Source organism: Xenopus laevis, chromosome 3S (assembly GCF_017654675.1).
Source record: "Xenopus laevis strain J_2021 chromosome 3S, Xenopus_laevis_v10.1, whole genome shotgun sequence".
Lineage (NCBI taxonomy): Eukaryota > Metazoa > Chordata > Amphibia > Anura > Pipidae > Xenopus > Xenopus laevis.
The window spans coordinates 30,697,891-30,723,884 of NC_054376.1; the positions used below are offsets into that span (position 1 = coordinate 30,697,891).

The window sequence follows — 25,994 nt, forward strand, 5'->3', positions numbered from 1 at the left end:
TGAAATTGCCCATTAAGTAGGGCGTCATGGGCTCCCTATACCTCCTGGCCCCCCTGCAGCTACAGGCTCTGTTTTCTCTGCAGTTAAGCCTCTGACCACATGGTGCTGAAATCTCTGTATATCCATGCTTATATTTTTTATTATAACGCTTGTCCTCCATGTGAGTACTTTACGGCATTATAAAATTGTACTACTCTGCAGCACTATATAAATAAATTTGAATTACATATACAGAGTTCATTTTGTTGACTAGTTTAAAGTATCATTTGGACCCATTTTTGTGATTGCACAATATTTTCGGCCACGGCCCTAGCAGAGATGATACAATATAAATTATACTCCTGCTGTTTTGGAATCATAAAGATTCTGACAGCATCTGTGCTATACAGCACCTGTGCATTATACCATAGCACTGAGCTCATGTGCCTCATTCACATTGGGCTTCAGACTATCTGAAAGACATGGAGTGCTAAATGCCAATAACCAGGCCCTATAGCTCCCCCTTCATACTGTAAACAAGCAATGCCTCCTTTTTAAAATGTATGTCGATGAAATACCCACAACTTCCTCAAAAGGGTGTAAAGTAGCTGTCAGACTGGAGCGTCAGGTTTCTGCTTGCCTGCTCACAGCACAGCCTGAAGAGGATCAAACTGAACACTGCCGGGAGTCTGGCTCCATATCCACACTGGCCTAAAAATCTGGAGAGGCACGTGCCGAAACACCTGGCAGAGCTGCACAGAGCAGGCCACTTCTGTTGAGTTTTAACCTACGGGAATTAAAATCAGAAAGAGGAAACATGGGGGTTTGGTAGTTCAACATGCTGAATGGAAGGAGGATCTGAGTGACAAGACCAGTAGAATCAGCCTTCAACATTTGTGGCCTGGTCTTCCTCCTCACCAAATATGTCACTGAAATTACCCCGAACATGGGACTTCAACATGAAACCTGATTTGGGCAAAATAGGTACCAGTAACTGTTCTTTATGTTTGTTTCATTTTGTGTGGTTTTAATGCCATTAAACTGCCATATCCAGTGTTCCCTCATCAGGTAGGGGGTGCTGGAAGTTATGGTCAGATTCAGCAATACCCGCTTTTGTATTCAAATTGTAAACTTTGGGCGAGGGCCCCACTTTACAATGGACATATTGTATGTATTTAATATGTATGTTTATTGTATACCCCTATCTATTATACAGCACTGCAGAATATGTTGGCACTGTATTAAATAAATAATAATAATTATAATGTCATCCCCATGAATTAAATATAGTTAAGCCTCCAGACTTCCAGCTGAACTGCAACTCTCAGCATCTCCTGGCTGTCTGAGATAACTACAGATAGAGACAAAATTTGAACAGTGGTGTTTTGAACCATCAGTGTTTATCAATTCTCATCCCTGCGGGAATCGCTCCTACATTACAGACACTACTGCTGTCTGGACAGTAAAATAGAGTAAAATAGAGCAGTAGATCATCATTATATCAAATAGCTGCTTCTCGACGAGGTACCCAGGCATGGTTGGAGGTATAGTGCAGTTGCCTTGAGAAATTTCTGGTGGGAAGTTGTAGTTTGACAACAGCTTTAGGGCAGTGCGATGCAGATGCAAAATAAATACCTCATTTACCGGCTGAATAAAGGCACATAATGCAATGTTTTTTGCCCCCAATGGCACAACTGGCGGCCTCCAGGGAATGGAAACACAAAATAGAGCACTAGTAAATCTACACAGCATCTTGTTTATATAAACTATAGTTGTGTTTTTGAAGCAAACACACATCTATCTCTTGTACCCTTGTACCCTCCAGCAGTATTTTTTAGTACCCTGTATTTTTCCTAGTACTGATGAGTATTATAAGTAAACAACTGCCCGACTTACTTTGCCTATATATAACAACGGTGTGTATATATATATATATATATATATATATATATATATATATATATATATATATATATATATATATATAACAGTATAACAACTGTATAGTTTAAAACCTCAGACAGCACAGGATGTGATTGTATAATATACAGGTCAGACTGAGCTTCCTGCTGCACCACAAATCACCCGTTATCAGAAAATGTCACGTCTTTTAGTAAGGCAGCTAAAGCAGGGCTGTGTCAGATTCACAATTCCATGTCAGCGTATGAAAAGAATTCTATGGACTCAATGCCACAGGGCCATTATACTAATGACAAAAGGAACAAATTGTATTACTATTGTTATGTATATATCCTAGTTCCTTTAAAGGAGAAGGAAAACTACCAAGGCAGTTTATTGCCAATAGATTAGCCACAACAGTGCAAGCTAGAACACCGTTTTTATTCTTTAGAAAGCTTTTCCATACCTGAGTAAACAGCTCTAGACACTGTCTCTGTTTGATTAGGATATCAGCTGCCATATTAGCTTAGTGTGACGTCTCTCCCTGCTCGCTCATAGCTCTGGGCTCAGATTACAGCAGGGAGGGGAGGAGAGCAGCAAACTGAGCATGCTCAAGCCCTAGCCCTGGAGGTTTAAGCTGAAAACAGGAAGTCTGATACAGAGGTCCATGTGTACACAATAGAAGGAAAGAAATGGTGTGTTTCTTTTGACAGAGGACTCAGAGCAGCATTGCTTTGAGGGTTTACTGGTGTATTTATTTAAACCTTTCTGATAAAGATTACTTAGTTTTAACCTTTCCTTCTCCATTAAGGGTGTGTTTAACCTTTACTAAAGTATGCCATATCAAATCTTGTAACAGTGGACAAAGTACAGTACAACAGGGCTAGGTCAAGTATTGGGATCCCTGGCAAGTACCTTTTGCCCCATCCACTCCCACTTGCTCACGATAACAGTCCCCCCATCTACTCTCCATCCTATTCTTCGTAGCTCCACTCCTTCACTTGTTCAGGAACTTTCAGCAAGGGCTGACCCAAGGCAATGGGAGTGGAGGGTACCATTTGATAAACAGTTTATAATGGACTTTGATACTTGAATAAAAATGTTTATTTAATTTCATACAAAGACTTGCAGAGTGCAGAACCTTTTTTGCTTCTATCTATCTATCTATCTATCTATCTATCTATCTATCTATCTATTATCTATCTATCTATCTATCTATCCATCTATCCATCTATCCATCTATCCATCTATCCATCTATCCATCTATCCATCTATCCATCTATCTATCTATCTATCTATCTATCTATCTATCTATCTATCTATCTATCTATCATCTATCTATCATCTATCTATCTATCTATCTATCTATCTATCTATCTATCTATCTATCTATCTATATATCTATCTATCTATCTGTCTGTAAATATATTTATTAAATTATACCCTAACCCATAGTGCGCTAGGCATATGCCTACTCTGCCTACCCTTAGTTCCTCACCCCTGATTAACAAGTACCTGATACGTGATGCTCCATTTATGCCAATGTATTGTATTATTTGGCAAGTTATGTATGGCAGATGGACAACCCTTCAGCATAAAGCCTCCATCGAGATAATTATGAAATGTTGGCAATTGTAAGACAATAAGAAAGACATCTGATAAAAGTGTGATTTTTTTGGTTCAAACCTTCATGTCAGTTCAAAAAGTGGATCAAAGCTCTTCCTTAATGTTACAACAGTATGAAAACATAGCCACACAAGCCATTCATTCATAGTTCCAAGAAGGCAGGGCAGTCACAATGTGTTCAACCCTTACCTCTCCCTAAAGGACCTTCAGGCTGGGCTTTTATCTAGGAGAACAATTAGTCTAGGGCCAAATGTAGTGGATCTTGGCCTCCGCTCATCCTCTGCTCCTCCTCCTGTTGTTCATTGTGCCTGCACCTCAATACAGTTCTTCGGTTTAGGTGTAGACAGAGGAGCATTCCACCCTGAACTCACATTTCACTCCAGCCAAGGCACTGTATTTGGGTGGTAGCAGACCAGCAGCGGCGGAGTGGATTTGCAGCCTGTGTTTCTCCCACCCCTTGCCTATCCCATCCCAACAAGCAGTGCAGCTTTGCCTAGCCGTTAGCCTTAGTACCCAATTGGAAAAGAGCAGACTGTACACATTATTTTTGGGGTCCACGCTGTATGGGGTGAGTTCCTGCTAAGTGCTGGGTTGAAAACTGCAGTTGCATTTTGAGGACCTGGCTTCAAAATCACACAGGCAAGGAACTGGGGCCAAACTTTAGAGACAGGTTAGTTTATGTGGTGGAAAAAAATGCTGCTTTTTTTTTTTATAAGTGTGACTGAGGGAATATGCTGTAAGTATTGGGTCACTAATCCAATGAAAAGAATAGCCATGATAGAAACTGGGGTGAGATACTTGTTGTAAGGGCCAGTTTCAGAACATAGGGTATATATTAATGCTGGGGATTGTATGCTAATGGACCCCCGCATGGTCCAGGAAATTTATTAATAAACAGTAGTTCTAGTTATACTTGGGGTTGAAAATATTTATCATGCACAGGAATACATGGGCTGCTTGAATACTTTTGCCAGGGCTGCTTTTTCCTCCCAGTCCGGCACTGTTTGAGGCTGCCATCTCTTGTGCATCTCTTTTAGAACCAATGCAATTTCAGCTGGGGTTAGGCTAGTTGCAGGATTTGCATGTGCAGGATTTGCTGTCTTGTCAATGTGTGTTCCAGGAGAAACCTGGAACAAACGGAAGGATTAAAGAAGAACTACAGCCTAAAACAAATATGGCTAAATATGCAGTATTTTATATATATAAATTTACTGTACCAGCCTAGATGTTCCGCAGCCCTATAACAGTAATGATCCAGGCCTTTAAATTTGCTCATAGGAGCTCCCCATTTTGGATCTTGTTAGGCCATCTTTTTGAGTGTTTTGGACACTGCTGGGGTTGCTCCCTGCCTGGTTTTCACCCGGACAGCCCAGTTTTCAGAAGGGCTGCCCGGGTCAAAAAGTCCATGCCCGGTTTTCCAAATTAGGATTCTCATAGATTGACGTGGCGATTGCCACGTCATAGCCCCACCCAGTGATGTCATTAGCGCCACCCTGTGACATCACCGGCCTGCCCTCCTGCCCGGACTTCAATGCCCCAAAAGGTAGCAACCCTAGATACTGTGCATGCCCAGTGTGCTCTGGGCAGCTGTTGAGAAGCTTGGCTAAGGCATTGTTGGAAATCATGAAGCGAATATTGAGGTTTATCAGTAGCTGATGCTACAGGGCTGAACCTAAAATCTTTACTAATTAGGCTGGTGTGGATGGAGTTGAGGTTACCAGCTTCCTCTTTTAAAGATGGTGAGATTGTAACCCTAAATATGATGATTACTGTATATGCAGTAGTATGAGTTAGTCCCTAAGCTCAGTAAGTGACAGCCGTACAGAGCATGTGCAGTGAATGGATAGAAAAGAAGATGGGGAGCTACTGGGGCATCTTTGGAGACACAGATTCTGTCGTTTCTGGTATCGAACAGCATCTTCTTCTCATGCCTGTCCCCCAATCTTGTGAGTCCATTTTCTGGAACTTGTACATGTTTTCCTTAATCCAGGAACATCTACAACAGGAAATGAGAAATAACTCCATATCTTATCCCAACTGGCCATCGGACTGCCCCCCAACAACTGCCATGGTCCCCCTTGGAAGGGACAGGTCAACACTTTGGTAAACTCTGCCCCACTAAGATGGGAATGTATGTCAATGTGCACACAAGTGCAACTGAACCTGTGTTCTTAGATTACATTCCATCAATTCAACCAAGTGATCAAAGTGATTGTCTATTAAAGGGGAAGTTTGCCTTTATATTAACTATTAGTATGTAATAGGGGAACCTTTTCTAAGTATTTTTTCAATTGGTCTTCGATATTTATTTTGTATGGGTTTTTATTCATTTGCCTTCTGATTCTGCCACATTTTAGCCTGCAACAGAGAATGTTGCCTGGTTGCCTGGGTCACCGACCCATTTAACCAAAAAAACAAACAAAAAAAAACAGATTAACAGATGTGCTTCACTTTTAATGTTATTTTTACTTTTTATTGCTTTTTTTTTCTTTGCGGGCCATCTACTTTTAAATTTACAATCGGATTGCAAAATGGCTCTCTGAATGCTTGCGTAAGTAGCCCCCTAGCAACCAAATAATATTTTAATATTTTTTAGTGCATACAAAGAATTATAAATCATTTTTGGAGTCTATCTCTGAAAAACATTTCTACTGTCGAGACAAAAGCGTGTTGCACAGGGCCAGCACTGAATGGGAATAACAATTCTGACCATGGGCATGAATCATAGAGTCATCATCATAGAGTGGGTAGGTGACATCACCGGGCTTAAAAAAATATACACAATTTAGAATTCTTGGTTGAAAATTCTCAGAATACCAATTCCAAAATAGAAAAACAGGAAATACCACCAGAATCAGACGAGGCTACTTACTTTTTAAGACACTTGCCCTAGTTTAAGAACAAGTTCTGGGCTCCTGATATTACACAGTATGATACAATATCTGGAGTCGCTCTCTCTCTCTTTCCTTAAATGAAGATTGTAAACATTATGAGCAAAATGATTGCAATATATTTTGGGCTCCGGTTGAACTGAAAGGTTGCTTTGCAGAGACCAGATTTGACTTGCAGTTTGGCTGTTTTGGCTGCTCTGACTGTATGTCAGCTCCCATACACAGAGCATGTGCAGTGAACCAGCAGAAAAGAAGATGGGGAGCTACTGGGGCATCTTTGGAGACACAGATCTTTACTGCTAAAGGGCTGTGGTTGCCTTGGGCTGGTACAGAAGCACAAAACATAATGTACACCATTTCTAGCTACTTCTTTAGTTAAGCTTTAGTTCTCCTTTAATCATTTGGACTAGGGGCCCAGTCGCAAAGCCCCCCGGCCCCCCTGTCCTCTCCCAGTCATGTTTTCAGGTGTCTAAAGCAAATGGCAGGTTGCAAGGCTGAGCACGGGTACTTGAAAAACCCCATGAGTTCCAGGAGCCTAATTCTCATCATATTATTTTCCCATGTTTTATGTGTAGTTCGGAAATGATATGTTTTAGGAATGAGCCAAGAGATATAAAGTTACACGGCTAAACTGACAGTGGCAGCAGCATTACTCAGCATTATATTAGCAGGTTCCTCTCCTTCCAGCATGAACTAATAATATGCCTTGGATGTCTGCAGGAGGCTCCTCCTAGTGGCCAGTTGCAAGATAAACCCATTTCTAAAAATCTTCCTTTTCTCTTACATACAAAGTACTGGGGTAAAGAAAAAAAGAAAATTTACACAAACAAAAACACATGAAATTAGGGTCAGGCCACACTGGGCGTTTTGGAGAGTTTTTGTCACCTGGCGACTAATCGCCTTGTTTTTGCAGCGACTAATCTCCCCAAACGCCTTTCCTCACTCTGCGCCGGCTACAATGAAAATACATCGGCGCTAATCACACGCGGCGATTCGTTTTCCCAAATTTCCTTGAAACTTTGGACGACTTCGGAAAACGAATCGCTGCGTGTGATTAGAGCCCGGCATTTTTTCATTTTAGCCGGCGCAGAGTGAGGGAAGGCGTTTGGGGAGATTGGTCACCGCAAAATCAAGGCAACCAAATCTCCCCAAAACGCCCAGTGTGGCCTGACCCTAAGAAATAATCATGGATATGGTGCACTGAAACCAAGAAGAAAGCAGTTGGCACTTGCTGTATAAACAGTGTTTGGCAGAAAGGGTGTAATTTACAGGCACGAGTACAAAGTCAATATCACATGCAATTTACTATGGTTTTTAGCCTGTGCTGCTTCCAGGGAACACACTTTCTTTATTAGTGCAGTTTGTGCTTTTGCCTGCCAGCATGTTACAGATGTGTGCTAGACTTGCAAAGGGGTTAACACATTGGAGCAGCTATGAATTCAGTTCTGCAATTTTATCTGCTCTTCAAAACACTTCTTTTTTTTTTTTTCTATTTTAAGGCAAAAAAACAAGTTTGCTGTTTCTAAGTAAAAAGTCCCTATATGCAAAGATTTAGTGTTATAGCTCACTGATTATACGCAAAATACACGCTGTGTTACAATTAGAACTGATGGTGTCAGCAGATTTTGTTAGTTTTTGGAACGCTTTATTATGAGGCCAATAATAGTGTAGGAATTGTGGGATTGTGATATTTTTTCTCATTGCCCTGAGATTTTATTTTGTTTTGGTCTATTGTTTATGCATGTTCATTAATTAAATGTACAGGTCTCTCTACAAGACACACACAGTTTTGCAGTCCTAAACATGCAGATATCAAACTTTGCAGGGGAACTCTCTTATTGTATTTAGGATGTTTTTAGGATATTTTTACCTGTAGACATTTGGATTATATGCCCAGCACATCCAGGTTCCATTAGCAGCCCTTCGGCATGGCACCATGGTCATAAATCTGTAACAAGTAAGAGTAAAGGTGCCCATACATGGAATACCTCTCAAGCTTTTGGAAATAAAAAGAGGGACAAAAAAGTTGCTGCATCGATTTTTTTGACCATGCCCATTGTTGTGGCCACACCCCCTAATTACCATGTTAATTTTAAAAAATTTGTCAGGTTATGAAAGTTTGAACATATTTCTGTGTTTTTTCCCCCAGTTATTATAGTTTTGCTAATGAAGGTAAATTGCCCTTTAAGTTGTGAATCTAACTTCTGTCAAGAGACCTGTTATCTTATATTGTTGCAATTACTTATTTGCTTATCTTGAAATTGTTACAAAAGTATCTTATATGCTGCTGTGGCTGTTCTGGGCTCTCTGCCAAAAGCCAATGAAGTTAGAAACTTTGTTTCTTTTTCTGGCTGTTCAGTGCAGAGAAAAACGGGACAAATGAGGCACTGCGGGTTGAGCTGCCAAAAGAGGGACTGTCCCTCTGAAAACGGGACAGTTGGGAAGTATGATACACAGTCAGATTAAAGCTGTCAATATTGGTCCTTTAGACCTAATGTGATGTGAGGGCCGGCCTGAAACCCGTGGGACCCGTATGTTTACCTGCAAGTCAGACAAGTTTGGGCTGGTTCCTGCGCAAAACCTTCGGGTCTCGGGTGGATCCGGGTTGAGCTCTTCTCCTGCTTTTCCTGCCTGCGACCTAGCACTGTCGGTTTTCGGAGCCTAAATTTATAACCTGCGCCTTCCCCTGTTCCTCCCCTCGGCGTGACGTCACTGTCGGGTATAGAGGGGGAACGGCAGGCTGGGCCGGGTGCGGGTTGGGAGGGGGCGGGTTAGGGTCAGGTGCAGGTCGAGAATTTCTGCCAGTGTATGAGGGCTTCCGATGGGTCACCCCAATCATTATCTGGCCAAGACATTGATCGGGGAGGTTTGATTTTTTTCTAGCCGATGCGGTCCTACGACCCGTCTGCTCCCATTCTCTTCATTGTAATCCTAGAAATAAGCTTCAATTTTATTATGTCTTACATTTCTTTTCATATTCTCTCCAGTTCCCATTATATGGTGACTTTCTAACTGCTGCTTGGCCCTTGCAACCAGATTGCAGTTCAAAATTTCAATCCTGCACAAGAAATAGTTGCCTTCGATAGCCCCCCAATAGCGACAAGGTCAGAGGAGCAAATAGTCTGGCAGCATTCACATTGGTTTGTTCTCAGGATAGCTCTTAATAATTAAACACTCCGTTTATAGACTGGAATTCTGAGTAATGCTCAGAAAAACCACCAGAACTAAGTTGGGCTGAACCCTCACAAAGAGTGGGCAGAGTAATCTTCTGGGAACAAAATAGTTTAATAGTATACTGACAATTCTAGATTGTAGTCTACACCAAGGCAAGGGGAGGATACGGAAGCTTTAATTATAGGCTTTTATCCAGGAGTCTTTTTTTTATATCCAGTGATCTATCTTCTTGACTTAGCATGCAGAACAATCTCTTTGCAGAGCAGTTTCCTGTTATGGTTTGGGCAGAGCTGTGGCAGTTGAGACGGCAATAACCGCACAAATACTGTGTTGCACAGAAATGGAAAACTTCCAACCAGTGGCCTAGAAAGAATCTACTGAGCCCCAGAGAAAACTCATTTAGAGATCCCCAAAACATAGACTAGCTGATCAGTTTCAACAGATGCATTTGGCAGGTCAGAGGCCCAGATTAAAGCCCATACAATAAGAGGTGCAAATCCCAACAAAAATTACCAGTGGCTCTGAAACTGATTGACTCTGGAACAGATTGTTAAAGCAGTTGGGCACATATGGTGGCACTGTACAGTCCAGCAGTATTATCAGTTATATATATAAAGCGCCAACACATTTCACAGCTTTGTACATAAATTATACACATATATCAGTCCCTGTCCCAATAGATTTTACAATCTAAGGTGCCCATCTAGGGCATACTTTCCAGCTGTCCAGTTTTCTGCGGGACAATCCCGATTTTGAATGCTCAGCCCACAGTCCCAGGTTTCTTACAGAAATGTCCCGAGTTTCTGTTTGATTTCCTGCGCTAATGCCAGAAAAAGATACAACGTTTCTGAACCTTAATTAAAATAAGAGGCTTTTTGGCAGAGAGCCCAGAACACTGAGCAGCTGCACTTCAATACATTTGTAACAATTTAAGAGGTCTCTTGGGAAAAATGTCATTCACAGCTTAAAGGGCAATTTCCCCTTCATTACCAAAACTGTTATAACACATGAAACATGGCCCTAAAACGCCCAGAAACCTGTTTTCATAACCTGACAATTTTTGTAAAATGGACATGGTAATTAGGGGGTGTGGCCATAAAATGGGCATGATCACACATTTTTCTGCTCTGATGTTTTTTTCAAATTTTGGGAGGTATGATCTAGGGTTGCCACTTTTTTCTCCCTCCAACACTGGCCTTCAGGTTGGGGTAATGAGTGGGTTGTGTGTGAAAGGGTGCATAGGGCTGGAAAGTGGCCAGGGAAATGGGGTTAGAAGAAAAATCTGGAGGGAAGGAATTTACAGGGCATTATAGTTTTACTAGCAACTACATTGTCTGTATATTTGTAATACTTTGGTGCTCCTCAGTTCCCCTAAACCACACTTGGGTTTCTCCTCTCGTGCACCAGCCTCAAACATTCTCTGATGGAAGAACAGTCTGCTGATCAGCAACTCCACTTAGGTATCTAGTTCTCACCATAATTCCCTTTTTCACAGGGTCCCCTGCTCAAGCTTGGGTTCTTCTTTGGGGTTGAGGTGGGAAGCTTCCCTATTCCACAAACCTATAACCAGCACCAACACAATCTGACATCAGACAGTGGGGCTATCAGTGTTACCCCTCTTCCAAGCTTATAGAAACCATCACTGAAAGGTTGGTTTCAGCTGATTTATGCTTCACATGGGGACGCAAACCTTTGTCAATTTTCCTTCATTCTTTCTTCCTTTTGGGATAAATTAAAAATAATTAATAATTAATAAAACAAAGAGGGCACAGCACAATGTAACACTAATGTGATCTGTTTGATTCTTTTGAGTGATTTGATGAGTTAAGTCCATACATTGTGCAAGTTAAGGTTTTCCTGTATGTGTGTGTGTGTGTGTGTATATATATATATATATATATATATATATATATATATATATATATATATATATATATATATATATATATATATATATATATATATATATATTATGAAAGTATGAAAATTACAGATAGATCCCTTATTCGGAAAAAAACCCCAGATCCCCAACATTCTGTCTGGATAACAGATCACTTATCTAAATATACTGTATATAGATAAATAAATATATATATAAATATATATATATATATATATATATATATTAGGGATGCACCGAATCCAGGATTCGGTTCGGGATTCGGCCTTTTTCAGCAGGATTCGGATTCGGCCGAATCATTCTGCCCAGCCGAACCGAATCTGAATCCTAATTTGCATAATCAAATTAGGGACAGGGAGGTATATTGCGTGACTTTTTGTCAAAAAACAAGGAAGTAAAAATTTTTCCCCTTCCCACCTTTAATTGCATATGCAAATTAGGGTTCGGATTCGGTTCGGTATTTGGCCGAATCTTTTGCGAAGGATTCGGGGTTCAGCTGAATCCAAAATAGTGGATTCGGTGCATCCCTAATATATATACATACATATATACGATATTCCACGGCTATGAAATCCTAATGTACAACACAGTTTTTGTAAGATTAAAAGCAAGAAATGATTTGGGAGGTTAATAAGGGTACATCACACAAATAGATCTGAAGCTTGTAACGAAACTCACAATTATCTCTTCCGGTGTCAGCCACTGATCACAAGGTTTCTGAGCCCCTAGAAACTGAGAAAAATAATATGACGCCTGCACAGCAGAAATATCACCACTAAATGACTGCCAGGCCAAGCAAAGCATAGAGTAGCATAGCATTCATTATACCACCTGCAATATGTACCCAGACTTAAAATTAGTTTAATGAATCAGGCGTGTGCGCTGCATACTTTTTTCACATTGTTAATCCCCACAAAATTAATTTATGTAAATTTGCTTTTCTTGGCACTTGCTCTGTTTGATTCTTTAGGTGCAGGTCTGCTGCATGTATTGTGGTTACCCACTGCGAAAAGCAAGTACTGCCTCCTCCATTGGAGGTATCTCCAGGGTTCCTCTGCGTCAAACTCAATAGGTGCAGTTGTTCATGACTTGTTACAAGAGGTGGGACAGGCTCTTCACTGCGACAAAACCAAATTGAATGGAGGATATTTGGATGCAAGTGCCTTAAAGTAACAGTAGCATAAACAAATGAAAGTGTTTTAAAGTAATAGAAATACAGTATCATTCTGCTGACTAGGAGAAGAATGTGACCTCTTGGGGTTGGGCGGTGGGTTTAAATGCTAATTCGTTTGGGATTTGGGGCGAACGCTTGAATACTGTTTGCTGCCCTAGATATTTTGGTGATACAACAAAAGTTTCTGTAACCTTGTTATGCACTAAGTTGGTGGGGGCTAGACCAACTACTGGACCTCTCAGGGGAGGATTGAGCTGAAAAAGACTGTAAAGCTCTGCTTTAAAGGTGTAGTTAGCCTAAAATGTAACTTTTAGTATCATGAAGACAGAAGAATAGTAAAACAAATTGCAATTGTTTTTTCACTTTTTTAAAATTATTATAACATACCTCTCAACTGTCCTGTTTTTTTTTCCTGATTTTGATAGCGCAGTCCCTGATTTTTATTTAAAAAATCCAGAGTTTCTCTTTGCTCTCCTACACTGATGCCAGAAAAAGATACAACGTTTCTGAAACTTAATTAAATAAGAAGCTTTTTGGCAGAGAGCCCAGAAAATGCAGCCCCTGCACTTGTACATTTGTAATAATATAAGATAAGCAGATATGCAATTGTAACTGTTTAAGGTAAACAAGTCTCTTGGGGAAACTGAGACTCTTAGCCAGTGGCGTAACTAGATATTACTGGGCCCCACAGCAAATTATTTTTCAGGCCCCCAAAATGTTTAGAGGTTGACTTGTTTCTCCAATATTTATTGAAATTGTATATGAATTAGGGCCTCATGGGGCCCCTATACCTCCTAGGCCCCCCTGCAGCCGCAGGGTCTGCTTCCTCTATAGTTACGCCCCTGCTCTTAGCATAAAGGGCACCTGTTGGCAAAAAAACATTTCCCCCAACCAAAGGTGCAGGCTAATAGAGCCCACACTCCGGTAGGTGGTAACAGTATTTAAAAAAAATAAAATAATTGCCCCCCACCAGCACTAGGCCACCCACACCAGGAGGGAGCTCCATGTGTTCAAACTTCATAACCTGCCAAATTTTGTAAAATGGACATGGTAATTATGGGATGTGGCCGTAAAATGGGCATGGTCCAAAATGATTTTGCCGTGCTACCCGTGGCAGAACTTTTTGAACTTTCCGATTTTCAAATGTTGGGAGGTATGTTATTATTATTATTATTATTAATAATAATAATAATAAATAATAATAATAATAATATGTATTTTTACAGTGCCAACAATGTAGCGCTGTAAAATAAATGTGTTTACACAAAGAACATACCAAATTACATACATAGGGATCAGTAAGTAACCAATACAAAAGGTGAAGAGGGCCCTGCCCAAAAGAGCTTACAATCTATAAGAGAGCTTTTTTTATTTGTCAGCTCTCTAACTTGAAACCAGGGGCAATTCAATATGTCTTGGTAGAACAGGTCAACATACCAATGTTTTGAGTCCCTAAATTGAATTTGCTGGGGGGGGGCTCAGTAACATCTAGTAAAGGTGACTATACACAGGCAGATTAAAGCTGCCGATATTGGTCCTTTAGACCGATTCGGCAGCTTATCTGCCCATTTGTGGGGGCTCCCGATGGGTCCTCCGGATCGATATTTTAGGCCGAAAATCGGCCATATATATCGATTGGTCAAGCTTGATTTTTTTCTACGATCCACGACCGCATCGGCTAGTTGATGCAGTCCTGCGACCCGTCGGCGGCCATTCCTAGCATTGTAATCCGATCGTTCGGCCCAAGGGATTCACCCGATATTGCCCAGCTGTTAGTGGGCCTATCGGGTTAAGATCCACTCGTTTGTCGACCTTTCCGAATGATCGGATCTTATAGTGTATGGCCACCTTAACACCACTGCATAGAACTTCTCTCTGATTGCTAAATGTTATATGAATAGTAGAGGGCCTGTAGGTAATGTAATTAATTTAAATGAAGTATAACAACAATAGTAAAGCATCCTGCCCTGTTTGTTTCCTTGTTGTTGTGGTCGGTGACCACTGACACCCAGACAACACATTTAACTATTGGCTGGCTGAATAGAAAGATTAATTATTGGAAAAAAAAACATACAAAAGAAATAATGAGAAGCAACTAAAAAGCTGATTGCAATAGTCCCATCAATAACACAGTAACGTTTAATTAAACATTGAGCGTTTGCTTCACTGCATTCTTATACAGCTGATTAGGGCTGTAATAAAATACATTCTTTAGCTGGTTATTGAACAGTATCTGTGCTGAAAATTGGTGGAGCAACAGTTGCATTTTGAGGCCTTGTTACTTTATATAACATATGACTGTCCAGACTGAGAGTTGTACTTCAGCGATAAATGAAGGACCACAGGTTTGGCCACAATGAAACTGTTGCCATCTTGTCACGATGTACCGACAATGGGAAATCCCCAGTCTATCTATGTTGCCACTATGATCTGCACTGCTGAGCTACCTGCACATTCAGCTTACAACTATGGGCTGTAGTACTGAATATCTTGCTTTTTCCTTACCCACGCCAACTGCATTATAGGGCTCCACTATGTGGGCAGTGCCAGGCTGTTGGGTACCCCCTATAAGCTCTGGTTGATTCCTTTAAAAGAGAACTTAACCCTAAAAGCACGTGTGGCTAAAAATGCCATAATTTACACACTGAACTTATTGCACTAGCCTAAATTTTCAGCTTGTCAATAGCAGCAATGATCCAGGACTTCAAACTTGTCACGGGGGTCACCATCTTGGAAAGTGTCTGTGACACTCACATGCTCAGTGGGCTCTGAGCAGCTGTTGAGAAGCTAAGCTTAGGGGTCGTCACTAATTATCCAGAAGAAAATGAGGTTGGTCTGTAATATAAGCTGATGCTACAGGGCTGATTATTAAATTCTGATGCTAATTGCACTGGTTTCTGTGCTGCCATGTAGTAATTATCTGTATTAATAACTAATCAGCCTTATATTGTGACATTTCTATTCTATGTGTACTGTATATTGTGAGTGGGTCCCTAAGCTCATTAAGTTAAAGCAGCACAGAGCATGTGCAGCGAATCAGCAGAAAAGAAGATGGGGAGCTACTGGGGCATCTTTGGAGACACAGATCTTTACTGCTAAAGGGCTGTGGTTCACTTGGGCTGGTACAGAAGCCCAAAACATAATGTACAACATTTCTAGCTTCAGTTCTCCTTTAAATAGTAATGTTACAGAATGCATTTTGTTTTTAAAGCGGTTGTTCGCCTTTGAATTAACTTTTAGTATGATGTAGAAAGTGATATTTAGAGACAATTTGCAATTGCTTCTGCAATTTAAGCAATCTGGTTTCTACTGCCCAAATAAATCTAGCAACCATGCATTGATTTGAATGAGAAACTGGAATATGAATAGGAGAGGCCACGAATAGAAAGACAATAAATAGAAAGTATAGCCTTAGAGAGCATTTTTTTGTTTTTTTAGATGGGGGTCAGTGACCCCCATTTGAAAGCTGCAAAGAGTCAGAAGAAGAAGGCAAATCAATTTAAAGCTATAAAAAAATAATGACAAACAGTTGAAAATTTGCTTAGAATTAGCCATTCTCTAACATACTAAAAGTTACCTTAAAGGTGAACCACCCCTTTAAAAAAACGAAACAAAACCCTGGAAATCCTGCATATGCTAATAGCTAAATAAATTTGTTGATTGGATACGCAGTGCTGTACATTTCTGCAATGCATTTATCAAAACAACATGGAGATCAGCAAAATATGAAGGATGGTTTTAACAATAAAAATCAAGCAGATATGGGTGTTATGCGGCTCTGCCCTGTTGCTCTCTCTAAATCACTCCTACGCAGCAGAGGAAGTCTATTTTGAAACCTGCCTTTGGCCACTTCCTTAAAGATTCGTAGCCTTACGCCAGCTGTTTTATTTGTCTTTTCCCCTCAGTCTCCTGTCCTTGTCTACCAGAACTGCACACTCTACCTTCAGCTCTAATTTCCTTCATTTAATTAGAAGCTTCTGTAAATTCGTTTCTCCCCCACCCTGCGAATGTTCTTCTCCTGTGGATTATATTTCCCTGTTTGCTAAATTTGCAGTCCGATCGGTCAGCGTGATGTCCAGTGAGCATTCGGCATCGTCCGGTCGCCCTCATCACCAGAATTCCTTGGAAAAGCCGGTCAAGTGCGGATGGTTGAAAAAACAGCAAAAGTCCTTCGTCAAAAACTGGCAACAGAAATACTTTGTACTGAGAGGGCAGCAGCTGTGCTTCTATAAGGACTTGGATGATGGAAAGGCACAGGTAAGAACAGATGTGCATTTGTGCAGTTTGATCTAGGTCCTCCCATAGTGGCACAATGTGCCAGAGACTCAGTGACTTCTAATATCCTTATCATTTACACTAGGGGGTACGTTATCCATTATAATACATGAGTGATACTCAGAATTTTCCCTGTAGGTGGAACACTTTAAGGAACGTGCCAGGGCTGTTCTATTGTACATAGGTTGCAAACTATAGGAATGTGCCAGTTTGTGCCGTGCATTGTTACTTTCATTCAAACTGACAGTCCAAATGATAGTAACTGTCTGCAGGAAGACATTTGCATCACCCAGAGCTCAACAATGTTTTTCTTTCTGTGTCTACTGCCAAGGGTTATAGACTAAGCAGTGATCCCCAACCAGTAGCTCGTGAGAAACATGTTGCCCTCCAACCCCTTGGATGTTGCTCTCAGTGTCCTCAAACCAGGTGCTTATTTTTGAATTCCAGGCTTGGAAGCAAGTTTTAATTGCATAAAAACTAAGTATAGTGCCAAGTAAAGCCTCCTGTAGGCTGCCAGTCCACATAGGGGCTACCAAATAGCCAATCACAGTCCTTATTTGGCACCCATTTTCATGTTTGTGTTGCTCCCCAACTCTTTTTACATTTGAATGTGGCTCACGGATAAAAAAAAGTTTGGGGACCCCTGGACTAAGGGACAGCTTTATAAAGGGTTGAATTGAAAATTCAAAATCAAATTTTTGAATTTTTTTATGGTCAAAACTCTCAAATTCGAATTGTGAATTATCCAAACTCGATTTGAGTTTTAATTCGAATTCGAATTTCGAGATTTATCATACTTTGGCCCTTTAAGAACCCAAATTCGACTATTTGCCACCTAAAACCTAAACTTAAAAATGTATAAGTCAATGGGAGAGGTCCGGGGACCAATTTGGAAATGTTAGTAGCCTTCCTGACATTCAAGATTTTTTCAGAGAGAAAAACCCAAATCGAGTTTAGTCTAATTTGATTTGAGTTTTTGAGTCGGTAAAATTTTAGTTTTAGATCTGCTGATCACGCTAGTCAACTTCTCAGCTTATCTTGGCTTCCCTTCTACAGTATATCTAATACATTAACATTGATGTGACAAGCTAACATTGTCATGCATTTATTATTTATTTTTCTTGTGCGGTGATAGTTACTATATTGGATGCAATTTTGGGTCTTTAGTTTTAATGACACACGGGATGTTTTTCCGCCCACGCTAAATCATCTGTGCCCGCAAATTTGAATGGCATAATGACGATTCACATTTTGCTTGATCACACAATTCAGATGTTTTACCAGCAGATATTTGGACTGTTGGAGTAGACAACACTTCCCGTGTGCCATCACTCATTATTTTGCCTGCACCTCTTTATCTGGGGCCCATGTGGATCTGAAAGAGTCAATCTAGGAAAATAAAGATACAGGCTCATGGATCAATGTGGCACTAAGTTTTGGAATCTTATATGACTGTACAATTTGACACTATATTGGGCCAACACTTGGCCCATGTATGGCTTTAAAAGGGTTGCTTACCATTAAATTAACTTTTAGTGTGAAGTAGACAGGGATATTCTGAGACTATTTGCAAGTGGTCTTAATTTTTTATTTTTATGTGTTTTTTCTGTTATTTGTGTTTGTGTTCAGCAGCTCACCAGTTGGGTATTACAGCAGCTATCTGGTTATTTACCCTGGCAACCAGGCAGTGGTTTGAATGAGAAACTAGAATATAAGTAAGAGAGGGCCAGAATCGGAAGTCATGTTATAAAAATTAACAATAACAATAAAATTGTAGCTACACAAAGCACTATGTTTTTTTTGCTGCCAGGGTCAGTGACCCCCATTTGAAAACATTGTTCAGACTGACAGCCCGAGCGATGCACCATATACAGGAGGACACCAGGCACTGGGCAGATAACATTTTCATACTCGATTGACAAACCAGACGATGAGTAGAGATACTGGCCAGGATTGTCCAGCCACCACTGTCCCATAACTCAATCTCTCCTTTTATATTAAATGCAATGTTCAGCAGACATGTAAAGCGCCACCCTGCTAAAGAGTTCATATAATGTAGGAACCTTACATTGCATCAGTTAAGGACCACTCTCCATTCATCGGCACAGTGAGGCTAACACTCCTCACCACCAGTCACACATATGGGAAACATTTTGAACCTCTGTTTTTCACCAGAATTGATTAATAGATAGTGAAATAAATACCAGAAAAGTCACTTCTCCACTATCCATTACTATCTTACCTCTGGGTTTTCGCCACAAGCAATCACTTTTTATTTTATCATCAGTACAGAAGTCACATTGTGGAAGGAGCACAATGACTGATGGCTTGCCAAAATATTGCTTTGCTCCTGCAGTGTGGGTAGGAGAGCAAATGCTTGTAACCACATTGAGGTGGATGGATCGTTCAGGCAGCATGGGTCACATATCGTTTGTGGTTGGAAGTCTAGTTTATCAGACGGAAGGTTGCAGGTTGGACAGTGTCAGATTGGGGACCCTCTCAACTTCTGTAATGGCTTTTGGATTTCTAGAAATCACCATTGCACAAAAACTCTGTTCTTCTGTCCTGGCCTTGCTAAACATGCTAAATCAGTGTTGTCCAACTGGCGGCCTGCAGCCCCCCCCCCCCCACATGAAAGACTGCCTGCTGTGATTGCTTACCTTGTGTAAACTTTAAAATGTATCAATACAGAGATTAACTGGCCCTGCATTGTTTACACCTCACATTCAGACAGTAATCTCCTGCATTGTTCACACCTGTAATCCCCCTGCATTGTTCACACCCCTAAAGCCCTGTACTGTTCACATCTCAGACGCAGACTGAAAGGTTTCCCTGTCTCCTGCTGTATTCTGCCTTCACAATGCTCCCTGTGTGTTCCATACTCTGCCTTCCCTATGCTCCCTTTGTGTGCCATACTCTGTCTGCCCTATGCCCCCTGTGTGTCTCATATTCTGCCTGTTCTATGCTCCCTGTGTGCGTCATACTCTGCCTGCCCTATGCTCCCTGTGTGTGCCGTACTCTGCCTGCCCTACACTCCCTGTGTGTACCATAATCTGCCTGTCCTATGCTCCCTGTGTGTGCGATACTCTGCCTGCCCTACGCTCCCTGTGTGTACCATACTCTGCCTGTCCTATGTTCCCTCTGTGTGCCGTACTATGTCTGCCCTATGCTCCCTGTGTGTGTCATATTCTGCCTGTCTTATGCTCCCTGTGTGCGTCATACTCTTCCTGCCCTATGCTCCCTGTGTGTGCCATACTCTGCCTGCCCTACGCTACCTGTGTGTGCCATACTCTGCCTGACCTATGTTCCCTGTGTGTGCCGTACTCTGCCTGCCCTACGCTACCTGTGTGTACCATACTCTGCCTGCCCTATGCTCCCTGTGTGTGCCATACTCTGCCGCCCTGTGCTCCCTGTGTGTGCCATACTCTGCCTTCCCTATGCTCCCTTTGTGTGCCATACTCTGCCTGCCCTATGCTCCCTTTGTGTGCCATACTCTGTCTGTCCTATGCCCCCTGTGTGTGTCATATTCTGCCTGTTCTATGCTCCTTATGTGCGTCATACTCTGCCTGCCCTATGCTCCCTGTGTGTACAGTTCTCTACCTGCCCTACGCTACCTGTGTGTGCCGTACTATGTCTGCCCTATGCTCCCTGTGTGTGTCATATTCTGCCTGTCTTATGCTCCCTGTGTGCGTCATACTCTGCCTGCCTTATGCTCCCTGTGTGTGCCATTCTCTGCCTGCCCTACGCTATCTGTGGGCCTGGTAAGGTTTGTTCTGGAGGTTTGTTAGCATTTGGAAATTGTTGTTAGGTGCCCCTAAGGTGTTTAATCATGCGCTTGGGCTGCTGTGTTATCCACAGGGGAGGAGGCATATGTATTTAAGGGTATGTTTTCACATTTCACAATTCTTCACATATGAGTGATATCCCTGCAACCATTTGGTTTTTTCATGTGTTACCACCATTAATGTGGACATGGTCTTAAAATTTCATGTGATAACATGGGTGTGGTTTAAAAACAGGGAGTGGTCAACAGTGGCTTCCATAATCGGCACTCCACCAACTAGACCAGAACAATTCCGGCCCTCTGTACCATAGAAGTTGGACAGCACTGTGCCAAGTGGATCCCAGATGATATTATTGCTTAATGGGTGGCTCTCTTTTATGCAGCTCAGGGATTGCTTGGTGTTGGTATTAGCATGGCAGCCGCTGTGCTATTAGAGTAATTAAATTAATCCACATTCATTTGAGGCTTCAGTTGTCCCTTAAAAGAAGTCTAATAAACATTTTATACAGTCAGAGTTGGACAGTATAACGTTCCTTTTAATATTATAGCACTCATACAATTAAATTGTATGTGTATCCTTAACCCCCAATGTTTAAATGTGGCCGTTACATTGACTTTCTTGCAAAAGCTTCTGAAATGCTATTTTGCTCTTGGTATTGTATAATTAACCATGCGTGCCATTAGGCCTTACCCGGATCTTCTCTGTTTTTTTGCACTCTGGTTTATTATCATTTATAGTGTGATAGCACACATCCTGTGATCAGTGACAAGTTCACACTTATATATTAACGGTTTGTATACAGAAAGGGAAGAATGCAGAATAAGCATTCTTCATACAGAAGCTTAGATCCATCCTTTGTTTTTGGTAAATAGAAGCAGGGCCATGGGAATAGGGATGGGAGAAGCTTCTCAATAGATAGCTCTGTATTATGCATAGGGAAGGCAATTAAATTGTAGACTCTAATGAGCTTCCAAATTTTCTGCATCTTCACCTGGACTGTGTGTGAGGGCAGCGGCACTGGACCATTTTACCATCTAATTACTCAGTTTCCCTTACGTAAAACATCTTTAGGATTTCCTAGAAAAAATATTGTCTTGGGGCTTCCTGGATGACTTTATAACTGGCTTTAGATGTGTCTAATGATTATCAGACCGGGATTTGTGGAAAAGCCACAAATGCCTGGGCCTAGGATTTTAGGGGGCAGCATGCAGCCCAACCATGTCTGTATTGGTTCGGAAGCACTTGGGATGTGCAAGAGATACAATAGTTTCCTGAGCTCCAATCCCTAGTGCTTCAGACCCAATTATGTGCATGAATTAAGAGATGGGGACCTGGGACGACAAACGGCAACAGGCCTAGGGTGGCCACTATGTAAATCCAGCCCTTATAATGATAGGCTGCTTTGCATTGTTTTTCTCAGACCCCTAATACCAAATTCCTATCAATAAGGGCCCATGTACTATAAAGTGCATACATGAAAATAAAGTACATCAAAAATCTTAAAAATAAAACTCTCAATATTTAGCCCCACTCTTAACTTCTAACATATTACATGTAGCCACCATCCTTGAACTAAAGTGCATCAAAACCGTAAAAATGAAACAAAGCCACTCTCTATATTTTAGCACCACTTCAACCTCCTAACATATTATACATATGCACCATGTTAAAAAAAAAACAGAACCCCATAGGAAAACTGTAAAAATTCCATTTACTTCCATAGTGGAGTAAGGTTTCTATTCAAAACGACTAATCATTCCCTCAGGTATTATTGTCTTTAACCTAAAAAAAATCCAATTTTATTCTAATCTCATCAGATCTCAACAGTCTTGTGGTTAGTTTCAGGGTCGGACTGGGCCCCGGTGGGTCCTGACTCTTTTGGGCCCCACCGGTGACCTTAGGGGCCACACCATACCATAATGGCATTGTCAATGTAGTGTAGCGAAGTGACGATGTGATCACAGTAGGGATTATCAGTTACATAAATAAACTCATCTTCCCACATTGCCCAGGACCTGGGGTTTTCCGGACAACGGATCTTTCCGTAATTTGGGTCTTCATGCCTTAAGTCTACTAGAAATTCATTTAAACATTAAATAAACCCAATAGGCTGGTTTTGCTTCCAATAAGCATTAATGATATCTTAGTTTGGATCAAGTACTGTTTTATTATTACAGAGAAAAAGAAAATCTTTAATTTAAATTTTTAAAAATTTGGATTATTTGGATAAAATGGAGTCTATGGGAGACAGCCATTCCGTAATTCGGAGCTTTCTGGATATCGTGTTTCCGTATAAGGGATCCTATACCTGTACTATGAGGTTGTGCCAGCATGGTTTTATGTGTAACAGATCTTGCCAGACTAACTTAATTTCTTTTTATGAGGATGTAATTTACTTGGACTTTGCTAAGGCATTTGATACAGTGCCACACAGAAGGTTACTGGTTAAATTAAGGAATGTTGGCCTGGGACATAGTATTTGTACCTGGATAGAGAACTGGCTAAAAGATAGACTACAAAGACTGGTGGTAAATGGAACATTTTCTAATTGGACCAGTGTTGTTAGTGGAGTACCGCAGGGCTCTGTACTAGGTCCCTTGATTTTCAACTTGTTTATTAATGACCTGGAGGTGGGCATTGAAAGTACTGTTTCTATTTTTGCAGATGATACTAAATTGTGCAGAACTATAGGTTCCATGCAGGATGCTGCCACAGAGTGAATTGACTAAACTGAAAAACTGGGCTGCAAACTGGAAATGTTGATAAATGCAAGGCAAGGCAAATACAGGCAGAATTAATATAAATGTACGTTATATAAGGGGTTATATACTTAAACTAACATTTTCCCAGAAGTCAACCTTACTCCCATTCATGAATTTGTCTAATTTACTAATAATTTAGTTTGAAAAAATTGGATCGAGAAAAAACTTGATAAAATCGAGAGTCAATTTGAATTGTGACATTTTTCGAAAATTCAAATTTATTGTCGAGTTGCTGCCCAAAGAAATTTGAATTATTCAGATTATCAAACTAAAACCAGCACTAAAAGCTCAAAACTTTCGAGAACCACGAAGGCATAAAACATGTTCCAAAGGTTAAAAGGACCATCTGGCATTGACCTTTACATAATTTCTCTGGAGTGTTTTTGGATTTGAATTGTTAGCAGCTCCGGGTATAATAAATCTTTATTATTTAAATTTTTAGGTTTTTTTTTCTGTAAAAATTTTAATTTTTGCCCTTGAAAACTCGACTAGAAAGATTTGAGTTTAAGTAAATAACCCCCTAAACGCCAGTGGATTGGTGGTTTACGTAATTGAGAAGGATCTAAGGTTTTTTGTGGATAACAAGTTGTCTAATTCTGGGCAGTGTCATTCTGTGGCCACTAAAGTAAATAAAGTTCTGTCTTGCATAAAAAAGGGCATTAACTCAAGGGATGAAAACATAATTATGCCTCTTTATAGGTCCCTGGTGAGGCCTCATCTGGAGTATGCAGTGCAGTTTTGGACTCCAGGGTAACCAGGACTGTGGCCTTGTTGTTTTAGCTTGCCCTAAACTTAGGAAGAGCTTCTAAGGGGCCTTGGATTTGTGGCTTTTTAGGGTTACTCAGCTCTTCCTCAATTTAGGGCAAGCTAATACAACAAGGCCACAGTCCCGGTTACCCTGTCCTGCCTACTTTGTGGTGTCCCAGGCCTTAGAAAACGATCAGGCAGTTAGCTTTTGGGACAACTCCACCCTCTATCCAATTTTTCCAATTTTCCTATTAATTCTTTTTTATGGATTTGAACTATGTTTTCACTTTTGGTCATTATAAATATAATTATTTTTTAGATATTGAATGCACTTTTAAGTAATCCTTACTATTTATCGCACTAGCACCTTATTCACTTATGAACTGCACCATAATAAATAATTGTGATTAATTGGAGTGATAAAGTATAGATCCATTTTTAAATGCTTGGAGCATTAACTTTTTTAACAAATTTATTGGCTCTTACTTTATTTATTGATTTAAAAACATTTTAAATTAATGACTCTTTAGCTGATTCATTTATTTAAATATATGTTTGTTAGGATAAAGAATTGATACACGCCCTAATTGGCACTCACTCCTCTGTAATTTATTTAATTCATTTATTGTCCATTACCGATAAGGTAATACACCTGGATTTAGGGATTACTACGAATAAAAGGTTATATGCGGGGTTCTTTTTCAGTTTTTTACAATTATCCATTCTCAGCATATAACTAGGTTCCATATTCTTCTTTTTTCTTCATATACTTTATAACTACATTAAAGGGCATTAGAGACAGATGGTGGGAAATGTTTTTTTATTTCATAAAATGGATCAATGCACCAGAGGCCACCCCTTCAGACTAGAAGAAAAGAACTTTCATTTGAAGCAACGTAGGGGGTTCTTCACAGTCAGGACAGTGAGGTTGTGGAATGCACTGCCGGTTGATGTTGTGATGGCTGATTCTATTAATGACTATAAGAATGGCTTGGATGATTTATTGGACAGACATAATATCAAAGGCTATTGTGATACTAAGCTCTATAGTTAGTATAGGTATGGGTATATAGAATTTAATTAAAAGTAGAGAGGGGTGTGTGTATGGATGCTGGGTTTTCATTTGGAGGGGTTGAACTTGATGGACTTTGTCTTTTTTCAACTCAACTAAACTGTGTAACGATGAAATATATCAAAGGGATTCTGACATGATTTTTATGATGTCGTTTTTATTTCTAAATTAAACTGTTTACACTGCAAATAATTCATGCTACAATATAATATTTAATTCCTGAACCAGCAAGTTTATTTTTTTTTAATTAATATTGGTGTGTAGGTGCATCTCAGGTCATTTTGCCTGGTCATGTGCTTTCAGAAAGAGCCAGCACTTTAGGATGGAGCTGCTTTCTGGCAGGCTTTTGTTTCTCCTACTCAATGTAACTGAATGTGTCGCAGTGGGACCTGGACTCTACTATTGAGTGCTGTTCTTAGATCTACCAGGGAGCTGTTATCTGGTTACCTTCCCATTGTTCTGTTGTTAGGCTGCTGGGGGGTGGGGAGGGGGGTGATATCACTCCAACTTGCAGTACAGCAGTAAAGAGTGACTTATGTTTATCAGAGCACAAGTCACATGACTTGGGGCTGCTGGGAAACTGACAATATGTCTAGCCCCGTGTCAGATTTCAAAATTAAATATAAAAAAAATCTGTTTACTCTTTTGAGAAATGGATTTCAGTGCAGAATTCTGCTGGCGCAGCACTATTAACTGAAGCGCTTTGAAAA

The 25,994-nt window shown here is 40.5% G+C and overlaps 1 protein-coding gene across 2 annotated transcripts in view; it reads left to right on the plus strand.

Annotated features, from left to right (window-relative positions):
* The first annotated feature begins 304 nt into the window (after positions 1–304).
* Positions 305–25,994, plus strand: part of arhgap25.S (Rho GTPase activating protein 25 S homeolog) — a 43,311-nt gene continuing 17,621 nt past the window's right edge. The window contains exons 1-2 of one of the 2 annotated variants that reach the window (XM_018255166.2): positions 305–963; positions 16,698–16,900. In XM_018255166.2, coding sequence (XP_018110655.1) covers positions 903–963; positions 16,698–16,900 — 264 coding nt within the window. In that variant the 5' untranslated portion in view covers positions 305–902. The remainder of the gene's footprint in view (positions 964–16,697; positions 16,901–25,994) is intronic. The other variant, XM_018255167.2, reaches the window with a different exon arrangement.